The sequence below is a fragment of the Pteronotus mesoamericanus genome, unplaced genomic scaffold (genome assembly GCF_021234165.1).
Source record: "Pteronotus mesoamericanus isolate MK-2021 breed Mesoamerican mustached bat unplaced genomic scaffold, CSHL_Meso_final contig_27, whole genome shotgun sequence".
NCBI lineage: Eukaryota > Metazoa > Chordata > Mammalia > Chiroptera > Mormoopidae > Pteronotus > Pteronotus mesoamericanus.
In genome coordinates this window covers 26416185-26431765 of record NW_026555115.1, presented here as the reverse complement: position 1 = coordinate 26431765, position 15581 = coordinate 26416185, and the positions used below count along the sequence as shown (strand labels likewise).

At 37.2% G+C, this 15581-nt stretch overlaps 1 protein-coding gene across 5 annotated transcripts in view; it reads right to left on the bottom strand.

Moving 5' to 3' along the window:
- GOLGB1 (golgin B1) overlaps positions 1–15581 on the bottom strand; it is an 85231-nt gene that overhangs the window by 28260 nt on the left and 41390 nt on the right. For all 5 annotated transcript variants that reach the window (XM_054575229.1, XM_054575230.1, XM_054575232.1 and 2 more), the window contains 3 exons: positions 13568–13641; positions 5473–10658; positions 2728–4636 (listed from right to left, as the gene is read on the bottom strand). In XM_054575229.1, coding sequence (XP_054431204.1) covers positions 2728–4636; positions 5473–10658; positions 13568–13641 — 7169 coding nt within the window. The remainder of the gene's footprint in view (positions 1–2727; positions 4637–5472; positions 10659–13567; positions 13642–15581) is intronic.

Genomic DNA, 15581 nt, shown 5'->3' with positions numbered 1-15581 from the left:
ATGTTTAAACTGATAGAGGTTGAAACATATTATCTCCCATATTTATTACACATACGGCCAAATGATTGAGAGACTAGATACTTCCATGCCCGTGAGAACAGGACATGGAAAGGAAGACTGATCTGTCCATCAGTCTTCCTTTCCTGCAGAAAATATGCAGATGGGCCTCAGCAAGCCAGTGAATCATGTATGTAGTATCACCAAGTCACACTGTCAGGCCTTCATTTGATTTATAGTCCTGACTAGGTTTTGTGATTCTTTTATGGCAGATTTAAAAGTCTCAGTCTCAAAAGTTCCTATAACTACCCTAACACAAGTTTTACAAAATGGAGAAAATAGTGTTTACAGTAACAAGCACATATATAGAGGATGATTACCAACTGCTGACTATCTACCATATAATTAATTAATTACTCCTATGCTAAAGACCATGGAAATATAAACAAGTATAAAACATGAGATTTATCACTAAGAGCTCACAGTTTAATCAGGGAAATAAAAAAATAAGCGTATAGAAATTAAACACACAGACACACTCACACACACAACCAAGGCATTATGGGACAAATGAAAAGAAAAAAAAAAGAGTATTAGGGAAGTACAAACAGAAGGTAATAGAAAATGAAGTGATCTGGAAATGTAACCAAAGAGGATTTGAGCTCTGGGGTAACAAGAATGGGTAATATTTGCCTCAAAAAAATAAAATTGAGAGAACATTTTAGTTGAAAGGATGATAATACAGTTAGGTCAAAAGTACTAGATATGATTACTGCACAGTGAGAAGATCAGTTTGGCTGAAGAGTGTAAGTAGGGAAGAAGTAAAAGGTTAAGACTGAAAAGAAAGGTAAGAACAAATTATAGGGTCTTAAATGCCAGACTAAGAGGTTTGAATCATAAGCCTCATCTAGATATAGCACAACTTTTAAAGGTTTTTCAGTAGTGCAGTAATAATAAAGTGGTTTCAGAAAGATTTCTTCAGCAGTGGTATATATAATGTACTGAAGAGGGGACAAATTGGGAGCAACAGTATTACAACAGTTTAAGGGTAAGGTTTTAAGGGCTTATCCTAACTCTTTGATGGTGGAAAGGAAAAAAAGAAATATCTGAGTCATATTATAAATAAGGAAAAGACAGCCCTGACCAGTATGGCTCATTTGGTTGGGTGTTGTCTTGCAAAGCAAAATGTCACCAGTCTGATTCCTGGTCAAGGCACATGCCTGGGTTGCGGGTTCGGTCCCTGGCTGGAGCACGTACAAGAGGCAACCAATCAGTGTTTTCTCTCCTGTCGATGTTTCTCTCCCTCCCTTCCCCTCTCTCTAAAAATAAATAAAATCTTTAAAAAGAATTTTTAAATGATAGACCTTTATGATTAAATAAAAATAAAATCATAAACAGTTATGAGCCTTAGAGAACGGAAGAATGTTACTCTGAGTTATAGAAACAAAGAAGTTTTTTTAAAAAGCTGGCTTGGCTTGTAAATATCCAGCAGATAAAAATGTAGAACTAGGGTTGAAAGATACAGAGTTTTGCCCCTAGTGTTTATAATAGATAAGAAGAATAATAAAGCAATTCACTGAACTGAACAGTTAATTCAGAATCTATTCTAACAGCTTCCAGGAAAAAGATTTTGACTTAGAAGATAATATTTGACTTAGAAGATAATTTATAGCACTCAGGTGTTGAGTGCTATAAATTATAGCTTTGGGGTATACGCTGCCCTGATAAAGAGGCCATTTGCATCTACATTCTGAAAGCAATGACAAAAGGTCAAGCTCCTAGGACAAGGTCAGCTGAACTGAAACTTTTAAAAATATAAACAAATATATATAAATAAATTGTGTTGATGTCAAAGCCATCGCTGAAAGAGTGGGCTTTGTTCAGAGCACAAAAGGCAAAAGGCTGTCTATAAATATTGGATATTAAGTATAGTACAAATGAACACATTACCTACAAAGAAAAAGAAAAGTTTGTATAAGACTATAGTTAGGAGGAATGATCTTTTCATTAGGGTAAATCTTAAAAACTAGAATTTTCATACTCTGGACACAGGTCACTTTTTAAAATGGAAAAATCTAGTCTTTTTGAAGCTTTTACTTCCTATTTAGCCTAAGTACTTGGGATTAACAGAGTGAAGAGACATCAATAAAGGGAAGATAGTAATATCAGCAAGTAGAATCCCCTGACAACCTGGCTTGGCTTATTCAGTTCCAGTTTTGCCTCTGAATCTTGAGGACCTAGAATTTTTCAGACTGAAAAACCTGGATCTTACTAACAGCAGCAACATTTAGCATTAGAGATTCTCTTTATCTTTCTTTCTGATTGGAGAAAAGTTAGATATTGGAAAAGGAAAATGAGTAGTTCAGTCTGCAATTAAAACTTAACAGTCGTATGTCATAATAGTATGACAAATTCTGGAAACATTTGTGTCCGTCTGTGTGTGTGCATGCGTGTGTGTGTGTGTGTGTGTGTGTAAAAGATGTACAGTAGCTCTCCATTAACCAAGGGAGAGTATTATGTAAAGGAAACCTGTAATTTTTAAAAAGTGGTAATGATGGATTTAAAGTAACTTAAATAATATTTTTATGTGTCTCTAAGACCAAACAGAACCTGTGGAATGTATAATACTGCCCCTCAGTGCCCACCTAATATGTAAAATTATGTTTTTCTTTAAAAATTAAAATTTAAAGAAAAATTCAAAAGATCAGAAAGAGAAAACTACACACTCACTAGTCGGTCTCTGTCATTTTGGAGTGATGACATAGCTTTTTTTAAACTCTGTACTTCAACTGGGCTGGCTGCTGGCTGGGCTGCAGACCTCTGCTTCCCTTCTTCTGTCTTGCGGAATTTCTCCAGTTCACTCAACAGGTGATCCCTCTCATTCTGTAGACTGGCCATAGCTTTGGAAAAAGACTGCACTTGGTTGTGAGAATCTTTTAGTTGTGAGGACAAATGAAGCAGTTGTTCATCTTTGGATTGAAGCTGTTGGTTAAGTTTTTCAAAGTTAGGAGAGCTATCACCCTCTGTGGAATTCACTGGAAAGGCAGCTTTAGAAACAAGAACATTTCTCTCTCTGCCTAATAGGTCCTGTTCTTTCAGCTGTGCCAATTCTTTTAAACTGGCATCATATTTCCTTTTCAGTTCATCAAACTCTTCCTTGGCACGGTCTCTGCTATTTTGTAGAGAACTCATAGACCTTCCAAAAGACTGGATTTGTGCTATGAGATCTTTATTTTCTTTGGTGACCATGAGTAATTTCTGTTCCATCTCCACCAAATCTCTTGCTAGCTCTGCCACCCTCTCTTCCGCTGTTTCCGTTTCATTTCGCATTATCCCTGCATCATGATGAAGATGCTTTAATTCCTTCTTCATTTTCTCTTCAATCTCACCTACCTTCTTGGCAGCTTCCATCTGAACATGAACCAATTCCTCTTCCAGTTCTGTAATTCTCTTCTGAGAGGAAGAAAGGGTAATATTTAACCTCTGTACTTCTTCTTCTTTTACTTTTAATTGGGCCTGAAAGAGTCCTAAAGTGCCTCCTTCTTGCAAAGCTGTCAACTCTCTATTTAGTCGGGATATAGACACTTTCAAGCTCTCAATCTCTTTAGATAAACATTGTTTCTCCTCCTGTAGGGCAACAGAGGACCTCTGCAAATCCTCCTTTGCTTCTTCAGACTCCTTCAGCTTTTCTTCTAATTTAGCATATTCATTTTTCAGCTCCTTATTCTGCTGAAGTTTAGCTTCAAGTAGTTGTTTTTGCTGGCAGTCCTTTCTTGCTATCACTTGCTTTAAGTCTTCTCTATATTGGATCAGTTCTGCATCTAGCTTGGCATTCTCAGAATTAAGATCATCCATATGACTTCTCAGGCATCGAATTTCTTCCTTAAGCTTATTATTCTCAGCAGCAGCCTCTTGTATGAGTTGGTCTTTTTCTAAGATCACAGAGAGATGTCGCTCTTCCAGCTTTTGGTAGTCACCTACTATGCGGTCTCGGTCATCCTGGAGAGAAGACATGGATTTAACAAAGGAATTCAACTGAGCCTTCTGCTGCATGTTTTCCTTTTTGATGGATTTCAATGTTTCCATGAGCCGACTGGTTTTGTCAACTTTTTTGTTCTCTTCTTCTAAGACAGTATTCTCCTCCTCCCCCAGGGACAGTAAGTTTTCCAATTCTTTAATTTCTCTATCATGTTGCTGATGTAGTTCAGCAACAGCTTCTTGGATTGCCTGTTCCTTGGAAGAAAGTAGGCTTATAATCTTCTGTTCTTTCATGTTTATTTCTTCATGCAGCCTATTGGTCAGCTGTCTGGAGGCCTGAAGATCAGTCTCTAGCTGTTCATAACTGAACTTACAATTTTGGATATCAGCCTCTTTCTGCTTTATGATCCCTTCCAGATTTTCTTTATTTTCCTTACATTTTTCTAAAGAATTACTTAAATCAGTCCACTGGTCTCTGAGAGTCTTAAGTTCTGATTCTAATTTAGCTAATTCATTCTGAGAACTGTGGTACAGATGCTGAATCTCTTCTAGCTGGGACAAAAGTTCTTTGTTTTCTGACTGCAGAGTACCACAGACCTTCTGTTGAAGCTGGACCTCTGTCTGCGCCTTCGACTCCCAAGTCTGCCTGTCATGTTCAAGCCTAGAAAAAAAAGAGAAAAGGTTATGAATTACAGATTTAAAGGAAAAACTACTTGATTCTTAAGATAGACATACGACAACAGGTACTCATCTACGAATGAATATTCATAATTGGTGTTCAGCTTTTTAATGAAAACATTAGTTCTACTGAATGCTCTGTACTACTGCATTAAAGGTATACCGCACCTAACAATACAGATATTTAAATTATAAATTCTAAAGTATCTTGCTTATTTTAGTGACATAGTTTTGACACTCTGACACTCTAGAAAGTAATATATTCTACTACTTTGCTCTAGGCAAGCTAATGGCTGGCCCCTCAAAAAAATAATCTTGGTGTGAGAGACAATAAGCAGAAGGATACTATTAAATGTGGAGGAGTATAAAGTGTGGGGGATACTGTTAGAGCTTGAATTTGAAAAGTGGTACAAAGTTGGAGTTTGAAGAAATGACTCTAACACACATATGCAGTATGAATTATTTTGGAATATGAGGAAAAGAAGCTATCACTTAAGAGGCCACAGTGATGATTTGGGAGTACTGTAGTACAAATCCAGACTAGATTAGTGGAAATGGAAATGAAAAGAAAGGGAGAAATATAGGAGATCTCTCAACTAAAAAATGGGAACAGAAGCAGATGTGAAATTTTCATGTTAATACAGTTGTAGCAGGAAGTCATTTGCGCCCCCTCCCCCCCCCCGCCCCCACACACAAAAGGATAGAGAGAGAGGCATGAGAATATGTCTTCTAGGGAAATTTAAGTCAAAGTCAGTCCCATGTTAAATGGAAACTTTCTTTGGCTTCAATTACATTTGGAAGAGAAAAAAATTCTTTTACCTGGAAATGTTGATTTTCAATTCCTCCATATGGATGGACATCTGCCTAAGCTGATCCTTTAGAACACTACAATTCTCCTCTTTGAGTCTAATTTCTTCTTCTTTAGTTTGAATAGCATCACTGAACTTCCTCTCCCATTTCTTGGCTTCATCTATCACCCTGTCCCGATCATCCTGGAGGGAAGACATGCTCTTAGTGAACGCTGCAAGCTGGGCCACAGTACTATCCAAGTTTTCCTGAAGTTGTTTTACTTCCTTGTCTTTCATGTTTAAAGTAATCTGAATCTCTCCAAACGTCTCTTCCAAGTGGACTTTTTCTCTACTCAAAGCATCCAGTTTCTCTTGCATATTCTTCTTCTCTTTCAGATGTTTCTCTTCTACCTGCTCCAGTCTTCGCTCAAGATCTTCATCTTTTTGTTTCATTTGGCTTTTAATTGATTCTTTATTTGACTGAAGTTCCTTTTTCAATTTGAGATTGTCGGCTAGGACCCTTGCTGCTTCACTCTGAGTGTCATCAAGCAGTACCCTGAAGCTAGCTAATTCTGTTTCTGCCTTCCTGCGGTGTTCATTGGCTTGAGCCAGGTTATCTTTGGTTATTTCCAAATCTTTTTGGGACTCAGTCTGAACAAATTCTAGGGCCTTAACAGTTTTCTCCAGAGCACTAATTTTCTCCTGGTACCTGATGCAGTCCTTCTGTAGCTGCTTCACTTCTTGTTGTTTTTCTTTTAACAGTTCCTGGAGTTCCTTTGCATGGTTTTTATTGCTAGGCTCTTTCTGAGCACCTTGTATTTTCTCCAAATATTCTTTTCGGATTTCTGATTCCACCTGAGTTTTCTCCTTAACTAACTGCTGCTTTTCTTCTTCCAATTCACTCACACACTTTTTAAGGTTCTGCATTTCAGATTCTAGTAGCTCATTCTTTATTTGGGCATCTGTAACATCCTGATAGTAATTCCCAATGCTTCCATTAAGTTCTGCTAACTGATTCATAAGCCTCTCTTCCAAATCATCTTTCTCTTCTTCTGCTATCTCCTTGAGCTTGGTAACTCTGGCAAGTTCTTCTTGGATTTGCTGATTTAAAAGGTTTATTTTGGTTACTTCTTCCTGAAGCACTTTTAGTTCGCCATTCTTTGCTGATACTTGATTCAGTAAAGAATTTCTCTCATTTTCTAAAGTCTGGTTCAATTCCTTTTCTTTCTGTTTCTCCTCCTCTAATTTGGCAATTCTTTCTTTGAGCTGATCAATCTGCTGTAGGTAATTATTAATTTCATCATGTGAGGAGATATTCTCACTTGTATCAGGACTAGCACTGGTTTTGGGTAGAATGGATTCTAAATATTCAGGCCTTGTGCTCACAATCGAAGAGTTTTCCTCACTATCCTCACCTGGGACAGACTGTCTTGCCTCTTCAATGATGTGCATCTGGTTATCATGTTTCTCAGTGACCTCTAGGCTAGCTTGTTTAGATACATTACCTTCTCTCTGACGCTTTAAATCTTGAATCTCTTCATTTAGAGAGTCCTTCTCAGTCATTAAAGCCTCGAACTCCTTAGAAAGGGTTTTATACTCTGTTTTGACCCTTTCTAGCTCCTCCTTCATGTTGGCATTGGAAGAAAGAAGTGCTTCCATACAATCTTGAGATGTACCTCCTGCAGGGTGCACCTCTGCTCTAAGCCGGTCATTCTCCTCTTCCAGCTCTAGGATTTTTTGCTGTTTAGATTTAGCAAACTTTCTCATTTTTTCCTTCATTTCTTCCATTTCCTGTTGAGCTTCCTGCAACTGCTTTTCCACCTCTTTCTTATTTGCCTCTGTGCTTCTTAGCTTGCCATATAATTCTTGCTTCTCTTGCCTCACAGTTTCTACAACATGCTGAATTCTTTCTGCCTCATTACTAATGTTCTCATAGGACTGCAGAAGAGTTTCATATTCTTTTTGTAATTCTTTGTGTTTCTCTTGCCACTCAGTGCTTTCTGCAATCTTAGAACATCTCAAAGATTCAATTTCCTTCACTAACTTTTCTTTGTCTTCAGTAAGACCCTCCAAAGCTAATTTCAGACTTTCACAAGAACCACTGAGGCTTTGATTTTCCATTAAAGATCTGTCTACTTCTGTAATAAGTTTGTCTCTTTCTTCTTGAAGATGAGCCAGCTTTCCTAAGAATGTATCTTTTTCTTGATTTTGAGCAAAAACTTGGCTTTCCACATCTGCCAGAGACTTTGTGAGGTGTTCAATGGTATCTCTGGCCAAAGACAACTTCTCTTGTAGACCTTTGTTTTCTTTTAAAGCTTCTTTTCGGGAAATGAGGGCAGCTTGCAGCTTCCTCTGTATTTGTTGTTTTGCTTTACTTTCTTCTCCAATCTCTTCTGGTTTTTGCTTCATTTCACAAAGTTCCACCTTTAAGTGCTTTATCTTTTCATCATGTTCTTTGGCTTGCATTTCCAGCTGTGTATGCAGAGCCTTAATTAAATCCTCTTGCTCTATTATCTCTGTCTGAATTTTAGTTAGAGCTGCTTCTTTCTCATTAAGCTGCCCAGAAAGGTATCTAACTTCATCTTCCTTTTTGCTTATGAGTTTTTGCAATTCATCTAGTTTGGGCTGTAATTCTTTTAAACATTCTAATCCAGCAATTTCTAGTTGACTGTTTTCTAATTTCTGCCTCAGGCTTTCTGCATGTACTTCAGCTTCACGGGACGCCATTTTAAGACTTTGGATTTCAAAACCCTGCTTATTTATCTGCTCTTGTAATTGAAATACCTCTTCTGACTTTTTAGTAAGCTCACTTGCTGTAGAACTAACCCTCAATTCTAACTCCTTTTTCTCAGCCTCTATTTCTTTGAGCTGGCCCTGAATCTGAGCGAGACAAGTATTGCCCTGCACAGCATTTGCACCTCCAGGATGAGAAGGCCAGTCTTGGCACAAGTCAGACTCTAAGAGAGGTTGAGCAGGTTGCTTCTCCATGGCTTTGAATGAAGTTTCTTCTAAACCTTCAATGGGAGAGCCTGGTTCCTGTTGGTCAGTGCCTGGGAGTTTTTTATCTATAGAATCCCTTATTTGACTCTGGAGTTGCTTCAGCTGATCTCCAATGTTCTCATTTTCTTTGCTTTGTTCATCAAACTGTTCTTGCAAGCGATTATATTCATCTTTCTGTTGCTTTAGCTCCTCCCTAAGATGTCTTTCTTTCTCCTGTGCCTTTTTAAGAATCACCTTGCGAGAGGTTAACACTTCCTGTAGCTTCTTTTGAAGTTGCTCTTTTTCTTTTTCAAGGTCCAATATCTTTTCTTCCAATTTTGGTTTCCAGTGTTCTCCACCACCTGCACCAGGAGAACTGCTCACCACTGTTTCTTTTACAGGTTCTGCTGAGCTTCCGTCACTAGCATCCTTGTCACGTGTGGTTAATGTTTGTATAATTGCTTGGTTTTTGTTGATTTCTGCTTGGAGCAAATCTATTTGGTTTGCCTTCTCTTGAAGGTTCTGATTCATCTGTTTGACCACTGCCTGTAACTCTTCTTCAGCTGCTGCCTTTTCTTCCAAATCCTTCCTTAAATGCTCTAGTTCAACTTCTTTCTCAGATATTGTCTGTTTTAAAGAAATTTCTATTTCTTGGCACTTAGAAGTCACACATTTTTCTGAGTCCTCTTTACTTTCTTTATCTTTCTCCATTTCTCTCCTTTCACTCTCACTGAATGAGACCTCTTTCCTAGATTCATCTTTCACTTTGGCCAATTCCTCTTCCAATCTACTGACTCTTTGTAGAAGTTCCTTTCTGTTAATAAGGGCTGCCTGGAGCTTTTTCTTTCTCTGCTCACTTTCCTTCTTTACAAGGTCTAATTCATGCTGAAGTTCTTCATAATTTATTATCCCTGCTGGGCTCAACTCGGCAGTCTGTTTAAGGCCAGAAACAACTTCTTTATCTTCTTCCACTTGCTCTTTTTTTGCCTCTTCGGCTCTGGATAATAAATTCAGCTGTTCTTTAAGAGTCTTAATTTCTACCCCAAGAGAAAACTTCTCTTCATTAAGCTGAACCATTTTCTCAGTCATACTAAAGCTGATTTCTGTCACTTGCTGATCCTTCTCCTCGATGGTTTGCTGGAGGGTTTCCACATCTCTCTTTTTCTCCAGTAAGAGTTGATTCATTTTTGCTATTTCAAGTTCCCTCTCTGAAAGAGCCTGTGAAAGTTCTTCCATCTTATTTGAGATATCTCTCAGACGTTCTGTCCCCTCAAGCACTTCACTTTCCTTCTTCTGCAGCTGGCTTTGCAGGCTTTTAATCAGTGTGCTCTGCTCAGAACACTGAAGATGTACATCATCCAGGTCATTCTGTAAAACTTCTATTTTCACATCTTTAGATTTGGTTTCTATGCTGAGACTGTGGATCTGTTCCGTAAGCAAGTTATGATGAGTAGTGTGACTTTCATAGTCAAGTCTTCTTTGACTTTCTGCTTCTGCAAGGGTCACTTCCAGTTGTTGTACCTGAGTCCTCAGATCTGTTACCACACTAAGTTCCTTCACCTGAGAGAGAAGCTGGTCTCTTTCTTCAGACAAAGAAGTGAATGCACTGTTGGTGTCTTCAGCATTTTTCTTAAACTCTTCAATCAACTGAGTTAGGTTGCTTATTTCCTTAACTTTCTCATCTAAATTTTCCCCATAGGTTTCTTCTGCTTTATGAAAGCTATTCTCAAGCTCCAAAATCTGACTTTTTAGTCTTTCCAATTCATCCTGGTGACAATGGCAAATGCCTGGTACAGCAGAAGGAGGGCTATCAACATCACACTCTTTTGTTGATTTCAATTTTATTCCAGTGTCATTTAAAGATATTTCCTCAGATGTTCTATTTTGATGTTCAGTGCCCATCTGGTCTTCTTTTTCAATTGCTGGAAGACTGCTCTCTTCATTTGACATCGGGGAAAAATGTTGCCCTGTATCTTCGAGCAATACTTTCATTGTGACTGGAGGTATTCCTTCACCCTCTATCTGTTTCATTTCTTTCTGGTCAAGGACCTCAGGGTCCCCATCAGCCCTTTTGCCCTGGAGCTGCAACTTAAGAAATGCAATCTCCTCTTGAGCTTCTTTCATTTCCAACAATAAAACTGACAGTTCTTTATGTTTCTGAAAAAATGTGTTCTCTAGGACACTTTCCTCAGCAGAAGTGTTACTCTTGTTGAGCCCAGTAATATCGACCATGCTGATCTGTTTTTAAAATAGGAAATAAAGATAAAACTTCCATCAAATGTTTTACAAGAAATAGCGTAATGCATGGCATTTTGTGCATTTTCTAAAACCTGAAACTTTTCAGCCCAAACCTTCTTCCTACCATAAAACTGCTAAATACTTTTAAAATTAGTTTTTATTTTCCAAATTGAACATCTGAGGGCATTCTCTCATTTCCGCACTGAGGTGAAACAATATTCATAAGACCTAAGGAAACCTGGAATTTATTATCTAGAAATTCCTTACTTGGAAAATTTTATTTCAGATTAAAATACCTACTTGTTTCTTCAAAGAACTGCTTGAAAATGAAAAGGGACGCAGGAACTTAATTAAATTTTTGTTTCACTCCATATCAAGGAGGAAGTTATGGGATTCCTTTTACTAAACTATGCATTAAAATAAGCCATTAACAGACAAGTTAATGTTATCAACCAAGTACAGTAAGTCCTCAAAATGTCAATAAATTCTAGAATTGTGCAAAATGAAGTATAATGAAACCAATTTTACCAGAGACTAATTGATAGAAGCAAGGGTTAAATTCCTAAGGCACCTCATCAACGTTATAAGGAAACAACTTTGAATGAAACAGCACTATCTGAAGACCTGCTATAGACTAAGATAAATTACCAGGATCAAATAATCAAAAAGGAGTTTTGCTGGAGCTTAAGTATGAAATTATGGATTTGTCTGACATAATATTAACCATTATTATTGTAAAGATTACTGCATTAAACTGATCAGTCCAAATAAATTACTTTTATAACTGTCTTTTAGATAAACAAAATCAGTGAAATATCATAGTAAATTTAATTAGTATTTTATTAAATGAGTTTGGGGACAGTGTATACAATAAAATCTCCACCTTTGTCAATAACACCTTTTTTTCCCAGAAGAAAAATCCAATTTGATAGATTGCCTATAGTGTATTGGCCAAGAGTACACGCTCTGCAGCCTGACTGAATACACATCTTAGTTCTGCCATCTACTAGTAGGGCTGGTACACAGTAAGTATTCAGTGATTAGCTATGATCATGGTATTGTTCTTAGTCAACAAGTCAGAAAAAAATTCATTATTTTAGAATTATTATTTTAAGAAACGTTCTCTCACCAGCTTTCACAAGCATTATTTTTTATCATTAAAACTCTTTGCTCTATGTATTAATCACATTCACATTTCTAGAGACCAAAACTGCAAACAGTATTTGGGACCGGGAAAAAGTTCCTTTATAATTTTGTCATGTCACATTTCCATTTATCCATCCCTACATTAAAGAACTAATATAGTCAAGGCATCACTACTGACAAAAGACTTCAATATCACTAACTCCTTTTTTGCTCTCTTTCTTACCCTAAGTATTTTTATTTTCTCTTTTCTAACTATCTGTCATGCTGCTCCCTATCATATACACAGTCTAATTAATTTTTTGGCTCCAGAAAAAAAATCAATGTCATCCCGTGAAGAGAGGGCAGAGAACCAGAGAATTTAGCTCTTTCTTGCCATTCACATTATTTTTTTCTCATGAAACTAGTCTGCCTCTCTCGGATGAGCTTACACTTTCTATGAAAACTTTTCTATTCTCTCTAATCCCAAGAGATTTATCTTATTCACCCTCCCTTTTGCAATTTGTGTGCTTTTTAATTTTCTTTTCCATTGTTCTCTATTTGTTCTCCCTTCTGGTTCTTCTGTTTTTCTTTCTTTTTAACAGATTCCCATTTTTCTTATCTGTTGTTCTTTTTTGAGGTAAGTTATCTTGTTCTCACTAGCCACTTCTACTAAGCATCTTAAAACATTAAGCACTCCCTGGACAAACAAAATTTATTTTCATTCTGTCAGTATCCATATAATGCTACAATTTTAAAAATTTAGTTCCTTTTGACAATTTTGTGATCAGAGCATCAATGGCCCAATTAAAAGGCATTGAATATAAGTGTGGTGGTTACCTTTACTGCCAACTTGCCTAGGCTACATTTGCTCAAATATTATTCTAGATGTTTCTATGAAGGTATTTTTAAGTGAGATTAACATTTAAATCAGTAGACTTTGAGTAAAACATACTATCCTTTATAAAGTGGGTGGGCCTCACCCAATCAGTTGAAGGACTGAACAACAAAAGACAAGACTGGCCTCCTCCAAAAAGAGGAAATTTTGCCAGCAGACTGTCTTTGGACTTGAACTGCAAGTCTTCCCCAGGGTCTCCAGGCTGCTGGCCGACCCTGTATATTCTGAATTTCCCAGCCTTCACAATTATGTAAGCTAATTCCTTAAAATAAATCTCTCTCTGTATACACACTTTCCATTAGTTCTGTTTTTCTGGAGAACTCTGATACAATAAATAAGCAGATACTTCTGTTAAGAAGTTACATTATTTCTCAAGGCCATTTATGACTCTATCATTGACTTCTTGATTGGGAGAACATAGGTAAGTAAACACAATACAGCTAACTGTAATCTTATATCAACAGAATATAAAGGAACCACATATTATAGTAATTTTCAGGTTATAAAAAGCACCACTGTCCAAATATACCCTTTTAAATATAATCCTTAGTGAAACTGTGCCAATTTATGGGGGTTGGGGGTCAACTAGAGATTTAATCTTTTTACTGAGGAACCTTTCTGAGATGGGCAAAGAAGCTGAGATAATGATAATCCCATAAGAGAAACGGATTATCAAATCTTTTTCTATTTGTTCAGGACAAATTAAAAAAATCCAAATATTCAGAAACAAATGAGATTATTTAGGAACTAATAACCATTATGAGTTTCTTAAATAGATCTAACTTTCTAAGTAATGTAATTCTCTGCCAACATTAGAAAATTGCAGAAATGTTTGCAAGTCCTCTTGATCTGATTCATATTCTGGTTATGTTAAGAAAGTATCACTTACCTCACCAACTTCTCTATCTGCCTCTCCAGTACTATTCTGAGCCTCCAGGTGAGTAATCTGAGAAGACAGCTTTTCTGAAAGTCACAAAATAAATATCCTTAAAAGATACAGGTAGAGTGTTTAAAAGACCAGAGGCATGATTTTCTGTGTGAGACTACTGGAGATGCACGGAGTAATCAAGAAGAAAGAAACAGACAATATAGTTTGGGGAAGATAAAAGGCTTACTTTATTAGAAAGAACTGGCAAGAGAAGATAAAATATAAGATAGAGTGCTGCTATTAGGTGACAGTAATTAACCTGAGTGAATAAATAGTGGAGGCTTTAAAGCAGAAAGACACCAGACCATGTGATAAGAAGCAGCTATTTCTGTAGCACAATTTGGGATTTCTAGGGCAATAAATTGGCCTTAGTTTATCCATAACCCTACTGTGTTTGTAATATATATCTGGTATTAATATAGTACTAATAATGACTTCAATGTTCTTTTACGTATGTTCATAAAGACATCAAATTTTAGGACTAGAAGGGAGTTATCCCATCTCCACAATGACCATACAAGGAAATGAAGAAATGACATGACCCACAGCTAGTTTACAGGGAAGTGAAATCAGCATCCAGTCATCTGAGTTCTACCCCATGTTCTATTACAGTGTGTAAATCTAAAAAGGGCGATAGTACCTTGGAGGATAAAAATATTGAGTATTAATATGCCCCCAAGGAGCTTATCTTCTTTGTGAGAAGCTAAGACAGATATAGTAAAGAAATCCCCTCCCCCCGCATATTGTTTATACTACATCCAAATGTCTCAACATGACCTACATGGGCCCTCATCATTTTACCCCCACTTACTCTACAATCTCCTCTTCTTGCACTGCGCCTTTTATGTTAATTCCCCAAACACTGACCTTCTTTCTGTCTGCAAGCATACAAGGTTATTCATACCTCAGGGTACTTGCACTGCTTTTTCTCTGCTTAGAATGCTCAACCTCTTTGTATGGTTGTTCCTCTTCATCACATTCAGGTTTCAAGTTTTCACAAAGGCCTACTCTGACTACTCTAATCCTGCTTTCTTCTTCCCAGAGGCACACTTGCAGAAACCTGTTTGATTTTGATCCTAATACATGAGACTCTGAACTTTTCTTATTTACATGTTTATGACCTCTCTTCCCTTCTAATATGCACAGAGCAACATCCTTAGCAAGTAGATTAGTGCCTGGCACGTAGGAAAGGCATCACAAAAATTTGCTAAATGAATGAACATTCATCAAACAAATGAATTCAACACAGTATACAGTATGATCAGACACTTCACAAGATTATTTGAGGAAAGGATACAGTGGTAGAAAAATGCAAAGGATGAGTTGAGCAGAACAGGACACATAAAGCCAAGGTAACCTATGAGACCACACGTGAAAACTAATACAAAAAAACCTTAAGGGCAGTGATCTCTGCAGGAAAGAACAAGGAGAATGAAACACATGTAACAGTTCTAAACCATAATGAAAGTGACAGGCAGTTTGCAAAACTGCAAAAAAGCATGAAGGTCTCAAAGAAGTGCTTTGAGTGGGTTGAATAAAGAGCTGAATTTGTGGTGTTCTTTATGTATTAGCAATGGTGGGAATAGTTTAATAAAGGTATAATCCCTTATTTAAAGCTAAGTGGAACTGTGAGATGGTTAAGGGTGGAAATATTGGCTTGCAGGGGTGACCAACCCGCAGCCTGTGGGCCACATGCAGCCCAAGATGGCTGTGAATGCAGCCCAACACAAAATTGTGAATTTACTTGGAACATTATGAGACTTTTTTGTGATTATGTGTCACAGTGTATTTAGTGTGTGGCACAAGACAACTCTTCTTCCAGTGTGGCACAGAGACGCCAAAAGATTGGACACCCCTGCTTAGAGTTTAAGAAGTGATACAAACTTGGCGTTCATTTTCACTCAGAAGACAAGGCATATTAGTTAGTTAATCCAGGATAAAATAGATCAGTAAATCGTTAGTAACTACATGCTAC